General features: G+C 31.8%; 1 protein-coding gene and 1 long non-coding RNA gene across 2 annotated transcripts; both read right to left on the bottom strand.

The window, feature by feature from the left end:
* Nucleotides 1-4,289: 4,289 nt before the first annotated feature.
* Nucleotides 4,290-11,984, bottom strand: LOC145635305 (uncharacterized). The gene is made up of 4 exons (XR_014113832.1): nucleotides 11,879-11,984; nucleotides 11,648-11,703; nucleotides 9,046-9,198; nucleotides 4,290-4,615 (listed from the first exon to the last, which is right to left on the bottom strand). It is a non-coding gene; the product is annotated as an uncharacterized LOC145635305 (long non-coding RNA).
* A 5,463-nt stretch (nucleotides 11,985-17,447) lies between these two features.
* On the bottom strand, nucleotides 17,448-19,166 carry LOC145635304 (uncharacterized). The gene is made up of 3 exons (XM_081686585.1): nucleotides 19,034-19,166; nucleotides 18,647-18,776; nucleotides 17,448-18,474 (listed from the first exon to the last, which is right to left on the bottom strand). The coding sequence occupies exons 1-3, from the start codon at nucleotides 19,164-19,166 to the stop codon at nucleotides 17,556-17,558; spliced, it is 1,182 nt and encodes a 393-aa protein (XP_081542711.1). The 3' UTR covers nucleotides 17,448-17,555.
* Nucleotides 19,167-20,524: the final 1,358 nt, after the last annotated feature.

Here is a 20,524-nt window from a genome sequence, read left to right as displayed (position 1 = left end):
GGGTTATATAAAGGAAATGAGGCTGACATAAAGCGGAAGTCAACAGGATTCGGTGCCGTCCTCAGTTTATAACATAGGCGACGTGTCCCTTCTCTTTGGAGAAATTTAAGCCTCAAAGATCACATAATCTCTCTTTGTCATAATTATACTATAATTGTCCTAATGACATACAAAGTTCTATAATTAATCACAATTATAATACTAAATCCGTACCACAAAAATGGGATCAATAGGATATTAATAAATTGAAGACTAATGAGTCACATTTTCTTCAATACCTTATCCTTCTAAAATCTAATGAGTAACAATTTTTTATTTGAACTATTGAATACTATAATATAATAATTCAATCATCTCATATTACCTCACATTCTTAGACTCTATTCACTAATTACTTGCTTGTGTGTCTCAAATTATTTGCACATCTATCCGTCTCAATACATTTTCTACATTGGCCTATTATCTATGTTATTCGAACTCAAGTATTCATGTTCGGTACGATTTTGAGACGGACTCAACCATTATTCTAGAAAAAAATATTGATAACTTTTGTCCAAAATGAAGTGACAAAGTGTTTACACTAGTAGTGTCAAAATGCCAATAATCTAACACGAATACTATACTCGTCGTGAAATGAAAAGTTCAAGCAACATACTTGCAGCTTACAATTCTATAAACTATATCAAACACCAAAGTTAAAAGCTTAAATAACATAGGCCGGAGGGAAGAAATCAAAAATTAAAACTAAAAATTTGTAAGAAAAAAAAAATCATTATAGAAAAAAAAAATCATTATATCACTTAGTAGATAATAAGAATTATATTTTGTTTAATTATTCTGATTTATCAAAAATAATAAAAATAAAGATTAATAATAAGTTGAGTTGTATGAAATTGATACGCATCATATGCATACGCACACAAAGAAAAGGAGTACTATCATTTTCCGGCGGAGACTCTGTGCTTGCTTTGAGGATTCATATTAGCTGTCATCAACGCTATAATTGCCACGTACCCCCTATCCCGCTCAGCGTCAAATGACGCTTTTCTAAAGACCTTTTGGGTTACATTATTACTCGTACATGGCTTTCAAGACGGGTAAGATCTTCCTCCTATTGCTTTACTACAACTGTAGACCCTACTCTCTCTCCCCCTCCCTATTTATTATTCTTACGTGATTTATGCTTATCTTATTTACAAGGGCTTAATCTAGGTTATCCGTTGGTCCGAGATATTTTGAACATAATCCCTTCGTTTTGTATTATATGTAGTAAAAGGTACTCGTAATAAGATACAAAATATTTCTTAATTGCAAATAATATAAAACGGAGATAGTGTTTACTACAGAGTACTATGTATCTGCCACAACCAAAGTAAAAAAATGAGGGCATTGAGGAGTATTGAGTTTAACTAGGTTAGTTGGTTAAATTAAATTACCCTACGTTATTATTGTTGCATGCGGCTCTCTAAACCCCCCCCCCCCCCCCCAAAAAAAAAAAAAAAAAAAAAAAAAAAATTAGAAGTAATATTATACTATCACAAAATACGGTATTAGCTTGGAAAAACATCACAATAACACTTTATATAGATTTCTATGTACTTGCAGTCTTGCATTAATTACGGGATTGGGAAGGAGCGGTAATTTTGTTTTCGGAAATTATACTATCTCCATTTCATATTATTAACAACGATTAAACATTTTTTTTCTCTCTATTTTACGCCAAATCGTTGCAAATAATATAAAACAGAAGTAGTATATCATTATTAAGTAGACTCGTAAGTTTGGTAAAGGTCACAAAAGATAGAGGGAAGAGGACATATAAATTTATAAAAATTTCACTATTTCTCACTTTACCATATGATACGGACTATGGATAGTAAAAGAAGTACTCCGTATCATGTTCACAATTAAAAAGGCATTGACAAGGACATCAAAATGGTAGGGAGAAGAGGACATTGAAAATTGTATTCAACATTTGACTGAGTTACGGAGTGGGCTATAAGAAAAAATCGATTTGAATGCAAATTCAGATTTGGGAGTGATTCGAATAATTTAAGTTAAAAAAAATAAAAAAATAAAAAAATAAAAAAATTAGGGTGAGCTTTTGACTTCAAGATTTCTTTTTTGCATGTTAACAAGAATATTTGCAAATTCTAATTGAAAAGCAAAAGGCAATTCTTAGGCCCTGTTTGATTCACCTTAAAAAAAATAATATTAAGTAAAAATAATTTCAGTTCAGTAAAAATAAGTTCAGTTCAGTAAAATTAATTTCAGTTCAGTAAAAATAAGTTCAGTTCAGTAAAATTCAGTTTTCTTAAAGAAGAATTATAATAGAAAATCAGTAAAAATAATTTCAGTTCAGTAAAAATAATTTCAGTTCAGTAAAATTAAGTTCAGTTCAGTAAAAATAATTTCATTTCAGCAAAATTAAGGTGAATCAAACAGGGCCTTAGGTGAATGAATAATTTTAATTATACAAGTAATTAGTAGTAGCAGTTAGTAAATGCTCATCCAAACAATATTATGTACCCGTAGTAAAAATAATAAAGTGCGGATCATTTCCTAAAATTAAAAGTTAGGTACTCTGTATTCTAATTACATATGAATCGTTGAATTTTTTATAATCAAGTCATCAATCGTTACAACGGAGTTAAAAATTATACTCCTATTACATACAGAGTACTTTGTGTAATCCATCAATTTTATTAATTGTTTCAAACTACATTTATTTATTTTATTTATTTATTTTATTTATTTATTTATTTATTTTTAACTTTTCAATTTATAATCCTGTTCCTTTTTTCATTACTTTGTACAGTTCTACCATGTTTCATAATCACAATGGTTTTTTCAATTTATCCTAATCAGCCAACTTGAGTCACTTGCCATTATTTGGTCTAATTTCATGTTATTATTTGATCTCCACGGTTAATTCCTTCTTCTAGTCTTATTTTTCATAGCGAATTAAAAAATGCAAATATAACAAAGTTTATCATTCCACATTTGTTAATGCACAACATTGACTTTTATATCTATATAATTACAAGTAAAAAATTAAATGTTGATATTTTGAAAATATATATAGTGATACAAGGGTCTGATATCTTCAGTTCAATATAATTTCAGTCCAGTTCAGTTCAATTTCTAATTTCATTCTCTCATAAGCAGTTCAGCTTAGTAAATGAGAATAGGCCCCAAATCAACAATAGTTTACATATGTATAACAATTGCTTTCACATTTTAGTAGAAATTAGGCTAAATTACAATAGGATCAATGTAAAAGTCAATATATAACAATAAAAACAGAGTAAGTTTAACTATAACTGCCTTATATATCTTGTGCATTAGTTGACTAGATTAACGAAGCAAAGGTAATTTTACTTTTTACGCTACCACATTCTACCTTGATGTGATTGGTTTCATAGAAAAAATAATAGTGACAACAAAAACAGCTAAAATAATTTTTTAAAAAAACTTCAAACTTTATGAGAGAAGAGATCCATCCAAAGGAAACAGACCAATGAATTGAAATTTCACCTTTCAAGAAAGGTTCCCAAAACTTATGAATTATGATGATGAATTAGAAGTTCATGTACCTGTATAGAAAATTGACCCCTTAAAAAAAATTATCCTTGACCTCAAATCTCAATGCTTAGCCCCTAATGAATAGCCAATGTTGGGCCAAGCCAAGGTATGCTACCAATCACTAACCATAATAATAATAATTGTCATTAGTTAGTATAAGATTGGATTAAAGTGGATTTGTTGTGTGCTTTTCATTGGGTTTCTTTATTATAATGATATATAATATGTATTGGAGTACATATAATAGCAGTAATTTATTTGAGCAATCAATAATAGAGGTCTATCATGCAAAGAATTGAAAGCATTTAATTGGTTTGAGGGAAGTCATGAAGTAACTCTCCATAACTTTTCTTTTTACGGTATATAACTTTGTTTTTAACCACTTTTGTAAGCTAGGTAAGAAACCACCAGTTCTACATTCTACCTAGTACACCAACCTTAATGGTTAATTTATACATTGGAAGAAATTACTATAGAGCTAGATATAGGACGAAGGATCCAACTAGACTTGACCTGTAAATCATGATATTGGGAATCAGTTTAGTCTTAACATACCAAACCATTGGGAGTGAGGTGAAAAAGACGGGGAATCCTACCCCTAAGAACATCGGCTTTTAGGAATCGAACCCAAGTTATGACCTTGGATTAAAAAGTGAATTCTTGTCTAGACGTCTAAGATATTGTATAGGACAAAACACGAGATCAAATAAAAGAGATACAAAGTACCTTATTTTTATATTCTATCAAAAAAAAAAAACTCCCTCATATATTATTTTTAAATATTTTTATAATGTTCAATTTCAGTCATGATTGAAACATAGGTAACTTGGTGGCACACATTGAATATATGGATGAAGTAAAAGTTGATATTAAACAAAACTGGCGCCTTACCTTAAGCAAGGATCTCAATCATCTCATGATTGAGATTGCAATGGTGACAAAAACTCCGAGATCCAAAAAAACTTGGATGAAACATAAAGCAATCTCCTAGCCGCAAGTTTAGATTTCCAATTGACAAGGTCGTTTTTACCTATATAGCACAAGAAACTCAAGTAAATAATAAATAAATACTAACCTTGTACAGAAAAATGAACCAAGTCATAAGGAAAAGAGGTTAAAACTAGCAGGAACAAGACACTACTTTCCAGTTTACTTTAACAGTGTTAGTTCACTAGTATATGGACTGGCATTATAATTCGATTTCCCGCGGGGTGGGAGGTGTTAAGTTACAATGGTTCGACATGATAACACCACAGATCCACAACCGTGCTAGGCCTATCCCTCATCATAGTAACTGCTAAGTACTAACACAAAATTCAGTTTAAGATTGTACATAACTACATGATTGTTCATGCATAGTAAGCTAGTAACAGCATTAACAACATTATACTCCTGTATCTAGCTGTTTTCAGGATCCAAGAATGTTAAGTCAAGAAGTTCAGACCAACATTTCTGCAGTGGTGCTCTTCTACTGCAAGATGTTTATTTATGCATCAATTTATGTAACCATTGTAGCATTTGAGATGATATAAAGGCAAGCGAATCATAACTGTAAGCCCAATTTAACAAAAATAGATTGCGAATGCAAATCTTAAACTAGCAAATTAGGTAACATTGAACCATATAAATTTCTTCTGGATGATCTTGCCCTAAAATTTTGTCCCAAAGAAGATCAGATAAAAGCCAATGCGACGAATAGTCATTAAGCAACCAATGATAGAAGGCATGTATTAACCTCTACAGTTAACCCTCAAAGCCTTGCCTTTACCAAAAAAGTCAATATGAACTAAATATAAAAATGCAAGTAATTTAATAGGGACACGTAGAGAGCAAATAAGAAATCATGTTTTAAAGGTGGCACATCAATTTTGGGAAAGATCTAGTGAAAATTGTTGCTAATAAACACACCAATTAAAGAATTCATTTACCAAAAAGGAAATCAAAAGTCTAAACATCTTTTAATTTGAAATGCAACCCCATACCCCCAAATTTTCCTACTTTAGTGGGAAGTTGGTTTTGCAAACAAATCAAATAATTAACTGCATAATGACAGACAAGTAAAAAGATTAGGACCACTTAAGCATTTTGGTTATACAATTAATCACATAGTCACCATAAAGAAGAGTTGATAAATTTATTAATTTCTTCAATTGTTAGCTAATAGAAAAACTTTTCAACTTTATGTAATTTAAATTTTATACTCCCTTTTTCCCTAAATATTCTCCAGACTCTTCTTTTGGCGTTTTCCCAAAAAAAATTTAGACACTTCTATTGTATTTATGACATTAGTTTTTGTTATGGAGAATTTAAGAATACAGAAAAATTAATAATTGGTTACTTTTCACAAGGAGTACTACCAATTTAATAGAAGTAAAATTCTGTCACTAATATAAACAAAACAGTCTAAAATTATCTGTTTAACCTGATGGAAAAAAACAATGTAAAAAGTCATCCACCCACTCCAGCGCATAAGATGTAGGAAGAAACAACAAAATGAGAAACTTTAGTTGACATGATTGCTGGAAACCAAACCAATTAGAATGTGAACTAGTTTAATTTATATATTATTTACTTCTCTAAACACTTTATTTAAGGAGCAAAGATAACACTTTGTCCAATTATATGTTTCCACGTTACAAGCATCCTTTAAAACTCTCCCAGAATATTCTTACTGCAACTTATAGTTAACAACAAATGATATCTAGTAAGACTAGTATTACTCCTTAAGCAAAGTAATGCAACAGTAGGCATGAGAATCTTTCATGTACACCCAACAAAACTAGCATGGATTATTGTACCTTCATTTATTAGTTTGTACAAATGAGTTTGCATGAGAGTATACGTGGCATCAATCAAGTGACAGACTAAATTATGTTATGTAGGGTGCACATGACACTTTTTACTCTGCCACTTTTCATGTATGTTTGGAAATCTGAGGATAGTTCATATAAGACAAAGGCTGGAAAGTGCTGCAGTAGTTTGTAACTTAGTATTGATTATGTTAATCTGAAAGATTACTATTAGATCCAATAACTTTTGCATCAAAATATTGGCATGACCATATGTTTGAAATATGGCCTTTCAAATAAAGGAGGTAAGAGTACTTACCTCCAAAACAAACCATGATCTTTAAGAATTAGATATATTGAACTGACATAATTCAAAAGTGTTTGTATAGCCTATAAGGCTTATATTAAGTCTCATTTCTTTTGAAAAATAAAAGGGTAAAGTCTCCTATAACATGGTGTCATTGTGTATAGTTTTAGGCGTGAATTCTTATTTTATAGTAAAGGGTAATTTTGGATGTTTTACTATAACTTATTACTCTTGTGTTCTTGTTTATCTTATTGATTAGTATAACAGAAACCAAGGAAATGAGAGTTCTTTTTTACTTTGGGATAAAAAGAAGATAGAAATTAAATTTAAAGAACAATTTCTACACTGTTCACATGTCTTCACTGAAAACATCTTTTACAAAATAAACTTCAAGTGCCTAAAGAAGCTCTTATCTTGCATAAATTTCAAATTGGAGTTTAGTTAGCACAATAATTTAAGGTAGCACAAGATATGGATGGATGAAGACATGAAGTCTGATCCATTCAAGTGATTCAACTATACATGTAAATGTAAATACCATAATTATTTCAAAAGGCGTTTAGGACAATTGGTTTTAGGAACTAAAGACAAGAAAAGAGCTACTAGGAGTACATGCATTTTTAGGAGTCAGTATTCTGTAGTAATAATCTGTAGATTAAGTAAACGATTTAAAGTTCATTCTTACCAATATTAATATAAAAAATCCTCAAAGATGCTTAATTTCTCTGATTATAATTCTACTAATAAAGGTAACACAAGAGAAAAGACGATAAGTGATTTTAAAATCAAACTGTAGGAAGAGGTGCTCAACTATCCTGGACCTGCAGACTATGTAAGATAAAAATAAAATCGAGTTCTTTAGCCTCTGTTCATAATCCAGAAATTAAATTTAGACCCTCTATAAGATTTAAAGGGGGTGTATGAAATGAGGAAGGGTTTCAAAATATGTAAACAACTGATGTCTTAGAACATTCTCAATACCATACAATTGTGAAATGTCACTTGAACACTTAACTTCACAACCAATACTCATTTAGGGCCAAAAACATGGAAAAAATTCATTCAATAACCAAATTTGATAGGACTAAAATCCAAGTCCCAGAAACACAACATGCATGCATTTATCACCGTTAATTCCATTTTATTCACCTCCCAATTCCCAATCAAAGAGAATCAGCTACAACATAATGTATCTTTCAACTCCTTTGAATTTCCCAAAAGTCCACAGGGAGGAATTTGGGTGATCAAACAGCAACTTAGTAAAATGACAAGCAATGATTTGTCACCTAGAACTAACATTATTGAATCAGCTTGAACAGGTGTCAAGGACACAGTAGTAGATAATATTTTTTTTTTAAAAAAATAAGCACCATAAATTCACAAGCAGTAACAGGCTCGATGGACTCTAATTTTGTTATTATCTACAAAAAATACAATATTTTGTAAATAATGTTTTGAGCGAAGACATGTGAACAGTGTTCATGGCATCAAATATCATGTGCAAAAGTGTCTCAATCCAACTTTCTATCCCAAGATAAGACAACGCCACGGTCAAATAATTTTTTAAATATCTACTGAGATTTGTGTATATGGCTTTTATTGTTATTAATATTATATAATGGTTAACCCCACAATTTCATATTACTTGGCTTCTTGAGCTTTGCATATTACAATTACTTCTCAATAATCTCTCATTTTCTCTTAGTGTGTGTAAGAAGTTACCTTTAAAGGTTTGGAATGAAAATAATAATTATAAACTTTTAGCGCCAATAATAAATCAGCTTACACTAAATAATGCATATAATCAAGAGTAGCGAGATGCTTCTATGCTTGCAATTAGGGAGACACCAGAGAGTTTAATATTATACCCAAGATAACGGCAGGATTAAGGGGAATAATAATACCAGGCTTACATCTCTCTCATACCTGATTCGGCAATAGTTTTGTCTTTATATTAGAGATTGCTTATGTACATTTCACCTTAACAGGTTAATTATATTGACTGGCTGATGTATAAAGATTAGGTATACTATTAAAAATGATGTTAAAAGTTTTGTTCTGTTATGAGCTGGATCAGCAGCTTCAACAAATGTTGAATATTTTTTTGGGATTGGTAATTGTTTGCTTAAGATGAATTATTAAAATGGTTTAAATTATGATTTGAGAGCTATTTTAGGGTATGAGATCCAAAGGATTTGTGGATGTTGTGCAAGCTCATACTATGTAAAGCAATACATGCAAATTGTTTATTAGTATGTAGTCAGAAATCTAGTCCAATGAACTGATAATTATTACTAGTATTAAACAAGTAATAAAGGCTTGCTAATAAATTAAACTTGCAAGGGGACAAGAGAATCTACTGACCGTTGAGAAGAACTTTCCCGAAATTGAATACTTGAAGGCCACTCATTCGCCCACGTAAGCACTTTAAGACACATGGAATTGATTAATAGGAGGGTCATTGTGGTCAGAGTGATGATGACAGAAGATCAATCTCTGAACGTCGAACAGTTGAACCTGCGAGCTTCTAATATTATTTTTTTGTATACAAAAGCCATATGGCAGATTTACAAACAAGAATTTTGTAAATTAAAATTACTGGCTGAAAAATGGAGTATCTCAGTTGATGAAAGCTTATAATAGAGAGTCGTGAAACAGATCTCACTTGAGACACAGGTATAATTAGATGACATATACCTTTTTTTTTTAACAAAAAACTGGTTAGTGTCTTCTCATCACTGTCATTATACAATTATTCAACCATCTCAATCTTAGAGCAGGAATATTTATTTAACTAATTAAGACATTGTGGCCTCATTTGTAAGCTTTCCAAAAAGATACCGATGTAAAATAATTTATTCACATATCAAAAACAGGCTACTGCAATCATCGGTGTTTAATGCAGGATACCTATAATTTACTAATTATTGGCCAATTTATGAATTATGATTATGAACAAGTTTTATCACAGGACAATCAGCAAATGAGACTTCAGTCTTAGATGCAGATATATTTTCCCAAAGTTCACAAAATACAAATTTTCAAGCTAACATATACGAGTACCATTATTTACTCCCAGACCAAGGTGACAACAAAAGTTGGGAGAAATTGGACAACAAAAGCTCAAGAATACAGAGAGATGATTATACATATTTTTTGTTTAATGTCTACTGCCACCACATGCTATAAAATCAGACTTGGTTGTCTACTCCACATAAACTATGTTGTTGACAGTCTTGACACCTTAAATATTGCACACTATCACCTTTCAGATTCTAATACAGTAATATATTTCATCTTTCATCCTGTACTTTAAGAGTATGAAAGGGTACTACTAATCTTATTAATTAAAGATATGCATACAGCATTCAAGTGAGGTATTGCCAGTAAGAACCTAGAATCCTCTGTGTGACTGTGTGTGTGTGTGTGTGTGTGTGTTGGGGGGGGGGGGGGGATAATAGGCAAAGGCTCTGCGATCCAAGAAAAACACATGTTACACATCTCAATGACAGGGTTTTTATAAGATGGTCCTTTCTGCATTTAACACGGAATAATACAGTCACTGTTTAAAATCCTAGCCTCCCCTGCTTCCCTAGAGGCATGCATAATTGCCTAGTGTTTTCGGTAAAATTTTAGACAGCTTTTGTTAGTCATCGTGCTTATCATTTTATGAAGTTGGAAAAAAAAATTAGAGCTTCTCGAATGACATACATCATGTAACTTGTAAATCTATAGCTAATTAGCAATAGAAATCTGTCTGAATCATTTTAGAAGTATAATGGCTTGACAGGGTTAAGGATATAACTTTGATTCTTTTGTAGATCTATCAATGAATATATTGAATTGAAACTAAAGGAATATCTTATTCAAAATAAGTGTGAGTTTAGTACAGCGACTTTGAGAAGCATGGACTCCTAAAGATAAACGCAAATAGGCAAGTATAATGCGAGAAAGAGGTGGAGTGTTTATAGTAAAAATACTGTCAAATTAACACAATTTTGTGAAGACAAATTTGGTGACAATGCACTTGCACAAAGGAAAGATAGTTCAGGAATTGGGATAAGATGTCAATGTTGCAAGATTTGCAGCTATATGGATTACTCATAATTAGCAATTTGATGAGCAAAAACATATACTAAGGCAAATTATTAAAAACAATATAAGAAGATGAACCTAGCAGTGCCAAGTCTAATTGATTAAAAGAATATATAATGACTGACATACACCTGAACTAGAAGTTTCACTTTGGATTTATCCTTATGAAAGTTAGTACTCGTAAATCTCCTTTAATCCTATACGTTTTCCACCCCCACCAACCTCTTATTTCCTAATTTCATAGCTTAATTTAAATTGTAATCATGGTCACTAGTGACGTAGCCTACATAATCAGTAGAATTACCTAGCATCAAGCATATATTTCGAAACCAACCAAATTCAAGAACCTGTTAAAAAACCAGATGATTCAAATAATATAAGTATATTACACTTGAAGGTGGCTTTAATTAAACGCAAGAAAATAGTGTCAGGACAACTCATCATCCTAACATTAATAGCTAACAAATTATTAGTACAATATTAAAATTTTAACAGATTCTTTCAAATAACCTATTCATCTAAAAAATCGAGACTGAATCGAGTTAAATTCACCATTGTTGGTAGATTGATTCGAAACATGCACGTAGCCACGAACAGCTAGACCTATACAAGTCACAAAACTAGAAGGAACTTCATCCTCTGGATATAAAATTTAAAATATTAAGATCAACAAAAGCAGGTAGAAAAGCACAAAAAAAATTGGTAATCTTACATAGCCAACAATCACATCAGATAACACTCAACAATAAAAATACGCAAAATTGAAGAAAATGACAAAGTTTAAATCATGCTAAGTAAAACAAAACTTTCAATCACTTGCAATACCAAAATTTCCACAAATTCCAAATTATAAATATTCGAAAACCCTTACCGACAGCATCGATAACAGCATGATCGCATAATCATCCCCAAAATTGAATAATAGACCTAGAATTTCAATAAATTATAAATTATTTAGGATGAATTAGAATAATATGCGTTGTATCATGGAATATGAATGACGAATTTATGAAAACTACTTCAGAAAACCCTAGAAATTGATAATATCAGCGAATTTAATACTGGAGAAATCGTAAATTAAATTGCGAGCGTGAAATCTTACCATTATCGGACGTTTTGACGATAAAATTAGGGTTTTCGTAGGGTACGAAAGCTGCTGGAGAATTCTGGGAGTGTGAATTGCTGAGAAATTTGGGGGTTTGGAAAAGATGAAGATGAATGGCGGGAAAAAAGTATACGAATTTATTTTATTTTATAATTTCATTTTGTAATTGATATTGAACGTTAAATCCAAAGGCCGTAAGCCCAAAACTTTTCCTCCTTTGTAGTCCCCTATGGAGTAATTTAGGTCCTTTTAGGAGTTAGGAGTTTAGGACCATGTCCTTAGGAAAATATTTGCCTCTTAGGGCCTGTTTTGATTTACTGAACTGATTTGAACTGAACTGAACTGAACTGAACTTAATTGTTTATGAGAGAATGAAATTAGAAACTAAACTAATCGGAGCTGAACTGAAGAGGACAGGCCCATTAGTCTCGTAGATTGAACTTGAATTACGATCTATTCTGATATACTGAACGAAACTGAACTGAACTGAATTATTTATGAAAGAAGAAAATTATAAACTCAACTGAATTGAAATGAATTTAAATTAAGCTGAAGAGAACAGGGTCGTAGGGTTTTGGATTTGGTTCATTTTTTAATTTTGAAGTGTATAGTCGATTTATTAATAAAAAGGTCATATATCATTTACAAAAGTTTGTAAGGAATTTAACAAATATTAGAACATAACATATTCAAGACGAGTTTGAATTGTGTTAAGTTTGGCAAAATTAAGTAGCTCAGCAAAATTATTACTCCCTCCGTTTCATAATGTTAGTCTCATATAGAATCAATCACATAAAATAAGAAAAGAAATATATTTGAAATCTAACATTAAAGTACAACATGATTCATAATTATTTTACCTTATTTAACTTTTTAAATTTTTTATTAGGAAAGCACAAGTCATAATTGCATAATTTAAGGTAAAGATTTTCTTACTTAGAGTCATGTCATCAATTCACAACTTATTAATTTAAAAAAAAAAATTCAAGTTATAAATGAAATATATTCAATATGGGTATATCTTTTGAAACGCCCAAAATAGTATATGAGACTAACATTATGAAACGGAGGGAGTATGTTCTTTAGTAGAATTGAGTCAAGTTTAACCAAAAAGCAAATCCAAACATTAAGCATTTAAGCTTCTATATGAAGTAAATAAATACTCCTGTCAAAACATTACTTAATAACCACTCCAAACATTGCTAATATTTGGTAAAGTACATAATGAAATACTAGCAGTTTGTAGCTTTTGAAATCATAATAAAATAAAATAAAATTTGATTTTTACCACCTTCAAATAACCACTTAATTGAATTTACCACCTCCAAAAAAAAAAAAAGATTTACTTTACCATCCACCAAAATTTCCAAAAATTCGATTTTACCACCAACTACCGGATTCCACCCATGAATCCGTTAGTAGGGTCCACATTTTTGACGTTTCTTCTTCATCTTCCCCGATCTTCCATGTCAACCAACCAGCAACGAAATCAACTACCTCGGTTGGTCGGAATTTCGTGTGGGTTTCGCGTCTGGGTGGTGGTGGTTTCGGGTCGCGATGGTTTCGCGTCTGGGTCAAGTGGTTTCTGGTCTGGGGTTAGATTGGTTTTGGGGTTAGGTTGGCTGGGGTGGATTGCGGTGGTTTCGCGTTTAGGTGGTGGTGGTTTCGGGTCGCGGTGGTTTCGCGTCTGGGTGGCGATGGTTTCTAGTCTGGTTTTGGATGGTGGTGGGGTTGGTCGTAGCTGTTAGGTGGTGGCTAAGGTTTTGAGGTTGGAAATTGGTGGAAAGGGGTAGAAATCGGTGCGGCTATGTTGTGCGGTGCGGTGGTACGGTAGCGGTTAGGTGGTGGGGTTGGTCATAGCTATTAGGTGGTGGCTAGGGTTTTGAGGTCGGAAATTGGTGGAAAGGGGGTCGAAATCGGCGCGGCTGTGGTGTGCGGTGCGGTGGTAGCGGTTAGGTGGTGGGGTTTGTCGTAGCTGTTAGGTGGTGGCTAGGGTTTTGAGGTCAAAATCGGTGCGGTGGCTGTGGGTCCCGACGGTGGCTGGTAGCGGTTAGGTGGTGGGGGCTGGTCGTAGCCGGTCCAGCGGTGGGGGTCCCGACGGTGGCAGCAACCACCGGTTGCTTGATGGGGATTTTAAATTATTTTTTTTAAGCTTACCCAATAATATGGCAACACGTGTGCAAGGTAGGCCCCACTAACGGATTTTTGGACGGAATCCGTTAGTTGGAGGTGATTAGTGGTAAAACTGATGTTTAATTTTTTTATGAGGTGGTAAAGTAAATGTTTTTTTCTTGGAGGTGGTAAATTCGACAAAGTCGTTATTTGAAGGTGGTAAAAATCAAAATTTCCTAAAAAAATATATCCAAAAGGGAAAAATGTTTGAAGAGCTAATAAAGTATGAGTAATAAATCATGCTTCAAATAAACTTACATACTGTTTCGCTAGCCACCTGAAACATCTACAATGCATGCACGGATGCATCTACTAGCTTTTCAAACAATTTAATTTGTCAAACATGCACAAGTGATTGATGAGTGCTTTTGTTTTTCACATGAGCTAAGGATGGAGGTTCAAACCTCTAGCATGAACTTATTATCGTTCTTACTATCTCCGGTCCAAATTACTCATAATTTTGGAGTATTATTTGTGAGATATAAAATATTCTAAAGTTGCAAGTAATTTGAACAGGAGGTAGTATTAAAATTAGACCAGAAAAAATCTCTTTTTATTTTTTTATTTATTTTTTTTTAATGAAGTCACTTACTGATAGAGTATATAACATATTCCTGGACCTCGACAAATACCTCAAATTTCGTATTAATAAATGTGTATAAAATACCTACAGTAAGATGAATCAAACAAAATTCCAATATATAGTACTCCGTATAAATTAACTAATATATACTCTGTACAATAGTAACACCAAGACATCATATTGGATAATACCTTTATAAATTCAAATCATATCATCTTAATTTGTCTCCATTAGCTTAATTTTTTTTGTAATTGCAAGGCTCCTGTACGTTCCAATGAAAACTAAGATCATGCATAGTATAATTGGACAAAATTAAAGTAGGAATACAACATTGTAATGAAGAAGTACAAGTAGCATCCCCTAAAAAAAAAAAGAAGTGCAAGTAGCAAGTTTCTAGAAGAAATTGAAGTTACGTGGAATCCACAAAAGATAAAAGTGGTAGCTTACAAACAAAAAATTATCCTATTTTTGTGGATGCTCTACGCCCTTCATGTTCACATCATAGGTGACTGCACCACAATACGACTACGTATTTAGTTAGTAGTTAAGACTGTTGCATAAGACCTTTAGCTTGGAGCCATTATTTTTTGTGCTTTTGCGTATAAGACTTGTGTCCCAAATTCCCAATTCATACGTATTATACGTATGTACCTCTTTTGGTGCTAAACCGTTGGTAAATTAATTACTCCGTAGTAGTTAGCCCACTTTTTGTTTGTGTACACCGTACATGTATCGACGTATATTATAATGCTCATTATACAATTGCTATACACGTTTTATTTTCATATACTAGCTAGCATGATTGTTGTTGAAGCAATGAAGCATAATCTTTTCAAATAACTCATGTAAGTGTCCTACTGCAGGTTAATAAAAGATAAGAGAGTTAAACACTTTATATATGACTAAAGAGTTACTCCTTTTTATTGCTAAATGGTTTTAAGATGGAACGTTTTGAACTTGTAATCATGAAATCTCTCTTGGTTATGACTTATGAGCGCATACTAGGCTCACATCTATCAATTACCAAAGCACAACTTTAACTATTATAACATGACCATTAAGTAATATTTTTATCATCTATAAATAACTACGGAGTAATAGTTAATAATGTACGAAGTATTGTACTGTATAAGCTAGGGTCGGGTTTAATACAATCGTGATGAATGCGGCGAATCTGAAATAATGTAAAATTATAATTAATATTTTTATTTTGTGATTCCAATAACTATGTGTTATGGAGTATATTGTTTTGGTTGAACGTATACTGTATTTTTTTTTAAGATCATTAAGATATTCTCCATATGTTGTTTTGCAGTTTAATTTGATAGATCATTCTTTTGATTGTGGTAGCTAGCTTATTGTAACACTTAATACAAAAAGACCATGATGATATTGTATAACTAAATGGCTAATTATATATCATCATGAGTTTAATAATAGAGTAGAAGATACTTTATATTATATAAATTGGTGTTTGAATTTCACATGTAATCTGTGGAATATCAGTCTTTAAGTTTGAAATGGAAGTGATCGAAGATTCGAAGGGGGAAAGGTTAAATCAAATGCATAGAAATTATTCAAATTAAATATCAATATTTGACATTCCATACACTATATATGTTCTTGAATAAATAATTGGATTAAATAACTTTATAATAAAAAATATATATATTACTCCCTACGTTTTTTTTTTTTTTAAGGAATATTACTCCCTACATTCTTTAATCTTGAAAGTTGAAACTCTTATATTATTTTTTTTAATGGGTTAACTATATATATCAATAATTATAATACTATCCTGTCAAAAAAAAAAAAAATTACTAAATAATACTATAAAAATAGAAATAATGTTTCTAAAAACAAAAAGAAATAAGAATAAAGTAATATTCTTTGAATTTCTAATCATCACATTTTCTTGTAAAAAAAAAAAAAATCACATTTTTTTTTAATAAACTTGTATATAATGTTCTTTTGTTCATCGGTCCAAGACCGGACCAACCCGGATAAGACCGAAGACCGAAAATTAGAATTTTAAGAACCGAAGACCGGACCGATTAAGTTAGGACCGAACCCGGACCGGACCGAAAGAATCGGTCCAAAACCCGAACCGGACCGTTTTGGACCGATTTAAGAATTTTTTTAAAAAGAATATTAATTTTTAATAAAGTCAAGGAAAACACAAAAAAAATATTGGAAAAACGATATTGTAACGTCATTTTTGCGTCTTTTTTTGTATGTTTAGTGCAAAAAAACTTATAAAGTTAAAGTATTCTAAGCTTATTAAGGATAATTTTAAACGTTATTTAAGGTTTCACACATATTTTTTATAAAAAAATCGGTCCGGTCTAAAACCGGTTTTTAAAGGGTTTTGGACCGGACCGGACCGAAGACCGGAAAAATGAATTTCAAGACCCGAAGACCGGACCGATTAATTCGGTCTGGTCCGGTCCGGGGTGGTCCGTTCCATTTTTTCGGTCCGAACCGATTTATGAACACCCCTATATATATATATATATATATATATATATATATATATATATATATATATATATGTAGCCTAGCAATATCGGCAAATCAAAATGAGTTGAAAATAGAAATAAAAATCGATGATAGGATTTTTAAATATGTGAAAGTGATTTAACAAGCACTACATTACAAGTTAAAAACATGCAGACATGACCCATCTATATCTTTGCGAGTATATGAACAAAATTAATGTGCTTTTTTTTGTTTTTGTTTTTTTTTTTTTTAATATTTATAAAAAAAAAATAATAATAATAATAAATCACCACTCACTAAAATAATAATGAAACAATGAAGAAAATTTATCTGTTTACAAACTGTACCGAAAACGAAAAAAATACATCAAGCAAAACTGACATGATCTCCTAAGCTAGCTACTACAAACACAAAACATTATTATAAAACATTATTATCAAAAATATCAAAAGAAACATCAAAATTCATCAAATTCTGACAATAACTATCAATCTCATCTTCACTGCTAGTAGTAGTAGTACTGCTGCTGTTGGGCTGATACGCCGAGTTAGAAGTACTCAAAGGCGGTGTCTGCTGGCTCGAGCTAGGCGTGGATAACAACGAAGGCATCTTCAAACCCTCGTCATTGTTGCTCATGTTATTATTATTAGCCGACTTTAATCCCAAGGTGTCTAGCAATGAGTCCATTAATGCTTGGTAATTACCACTGTCTTGAATATTTACTGCAGCTGCTTCTGAACTGAAGCCTGCAGAATTACTGTTTAGTTGCCACTGATCATTTACCAAAGGAGTAGTTTGTGGTGCGATGGTGAAGTGTTGCTCATTTGAATTTGAATAACTTGTTGGGTATTGTTGCTGATGGTTTAAGCTTGACTTCATTGGGTTGGTTTCGTCGAAAACTGTAGTGTGTGATGGTGTGATCATAGGGGAGCAAGTTGGTATAGTGTTCTGAACTTGATTGTTGTTGTTTATAAATTGGTTTTGAGACAATATTTGATCAGATGGGTTGGAAAATTGATGTGGTTGAAGATTTTGTAGCAGAATGTTTTGGTTTTGGTTTTGGTTGTTTGAGAGAAGAGAAGCAAGGCTCAAGAGGTTGTTTGGGTTGACGAGGCTCTGCAAACCAAGTAATTTCAACAAGTTGAGTTGATCAGAGGAGTTCTGAAGGATAGAGGGGTTGTTGCCGAAGAGGGAAGGAAGGTCTAAGTAGTCTAACCGACGTGTATGGGTCACGGGATCAATGCCCATCCTTAGCATCCTCTTTCTGATGTGGGTGTTCCAATAATTCTTTATCTCATTGTCTGTCCTTCCTGGCAATTTAGCAGCAATTGCTGACCACCTATACAAATAGAGCGAGACAAAGTAAGAAACAGTACAATACCACGTTTAAAATCTGTCCATTTGTTTCTTGGACGTTCTTAAAAACACCTCACTTTTCTTTTTCTTTTCTTTTTTTTTTTTTAAAAAAAAATCAATTCAAGAAAAATTTAATTAAAAAAAAAAAAACTTACTTATTGCCTAACACACTGTGGAGCTGAATAATGGCTTCCTCTTCTTCAAATGAAAATCTTCCTCTTTTGATATCTGGTCGAAGGTAGTTGGTCCATCGAAGTCGACAACTCTTTCCACATCTCTCAAGACCTGTATTTTCAATAATAATTCAAATTAGTAAAAAAAAAACTCAATTCTTTCAAACAAATAACTACTATGCACCTATATTCGACAAATGTCCATTTTCCTTTTTATTCTAGTTTTTCTTAGAAAAAACTCGATATAAAAATGGACACGTATCAAGCAGCTCAGGCGAAATTATACAATTTCGCCATTATAGAGTGCAAAAGACATTCTTCAATGTAAAAATGTTAAATACATACGAAACAATAAACACGAAAACATACCAGCTTTCTTAGGAAGGGTTCTCCAATTTCCCGGACCATTCTTCTGAATATAATCAATAAGCTTTTGATCTTCCTCAGGTAACCAAGGACCTTTCTTAAGACCATCTCTATCACAACACGGTGCTCTTCCCATATCTTTCGATTTTCGACCGCCTTTTTACTTCTTACGTTACTCTTGTAGAAAAAGATAAACCCTAGGTAATAATATCAATTTTCTCAAGTGTATTAAATTTGTTTAGTTCTTGTCTTTTGAATATTTATCTTAAAGCTTAAAGTTATGACTGCAGGTTATACATGCATAAGGTGGTATATATATACGTGTTAAATTAGTGGTGAGAATGCTTAAAATTAAAAAAAGTCAACAAGATTTGTTGCCGTCCTTGTTTAGTCATACAAGCGACGTGTCCCATCTATTTGGGGAAATTGGGGCCTTATAATTATTTTTTCTTAGCAAAAGTATTATTTTAATTTTATATTATGATGTCACATAGTTTCCAAAATGAGTATATACGTACATCACATTATTATTATTATTATTATTATTATTTTTTAATTCTTTTTGTCGTATAATTATTTGGGGGCCACGTAACCCCATGATGTACCTAAATCTATGAAATTCTACGGTTTTTGTTAAGTTCAAAGAGTAGCATTATACTGAAAGCGAGTAAATATACATCTTATACTGTATGTTGCTTTCTAATAATTAGGTCAAAGTTGACTATGGAAAAATATGTATATGAAGTAATTAGTCATTTAGTCTTCCTCTCTAATACATAGTTCAAGATATGAAGAAAATAAAATATTCTATAGTGTGGAATAATGAATGTTTATCTATATTGATCGAGATGCAAAACCCTTATTTATTGATTATTTTGCAAAAAACTAGCTAATATGTTTTGTTTAGAAAAAGTCTAGTTCGGATATACCTTTGTATAATTAGTATATCGTACAAGCTAGTTATACATCAAAAAAGTGATACAAAATTAAACGGACGCAATAAATCAATTCAAAACTATAGGTGCATGGACGAATTTTCGAGCCTTAAAGATCTCACATGAAATGACTACCTGTTTTTTCTTATTAAAAAACCGATAAGTTTAATTAATTAGCTAAACCTATAATATATACGGAGTATATATAGACCAAAATAAAGTGGCCTATGGAATGTGAAGTAAATAAATAAATATCACCGTATTTCAAATAAAAAGACATTAATGCATAATTTTATTATACTCTCAATACGAACATAAGCAATTGGGATGGGGTCATGGTGGGGGCATTAGACAACTTTAAATTAACTTCCTCGTCGTCACATTTACATTGTATATTTGTACATCTTAGTTTCAAATGGTTAATGTTAAATTTACCTAATCATATTGTAGTATAGAGAAAATTGTGTACAAAAGATCCATTAAAGTCCACATCTAACCCATCATCCTAATATGATATTTCTACGTTGGCTTGTAATTAATGCCAATTCAATTAGGAACT

The sequence above is a fragment of the Chenopodium album genome, chromosome 6, assembly GCF_948465745.1.
Source record: "Chenopodium album chromosome 6, dcCheAlbu1.1, whole genome shotgun sequence".
NCBI lineage: Eukaryota > Viridiplantae > Streptophyta > Magnoliopsida > Caryophyllales > Amaranthaceae > Chenopodium > Chenopodium album.
Note: the sequence above shows the minus strand (reverse complement) of the source record. Positions and strands in the feature narration are given on the sequence as shown.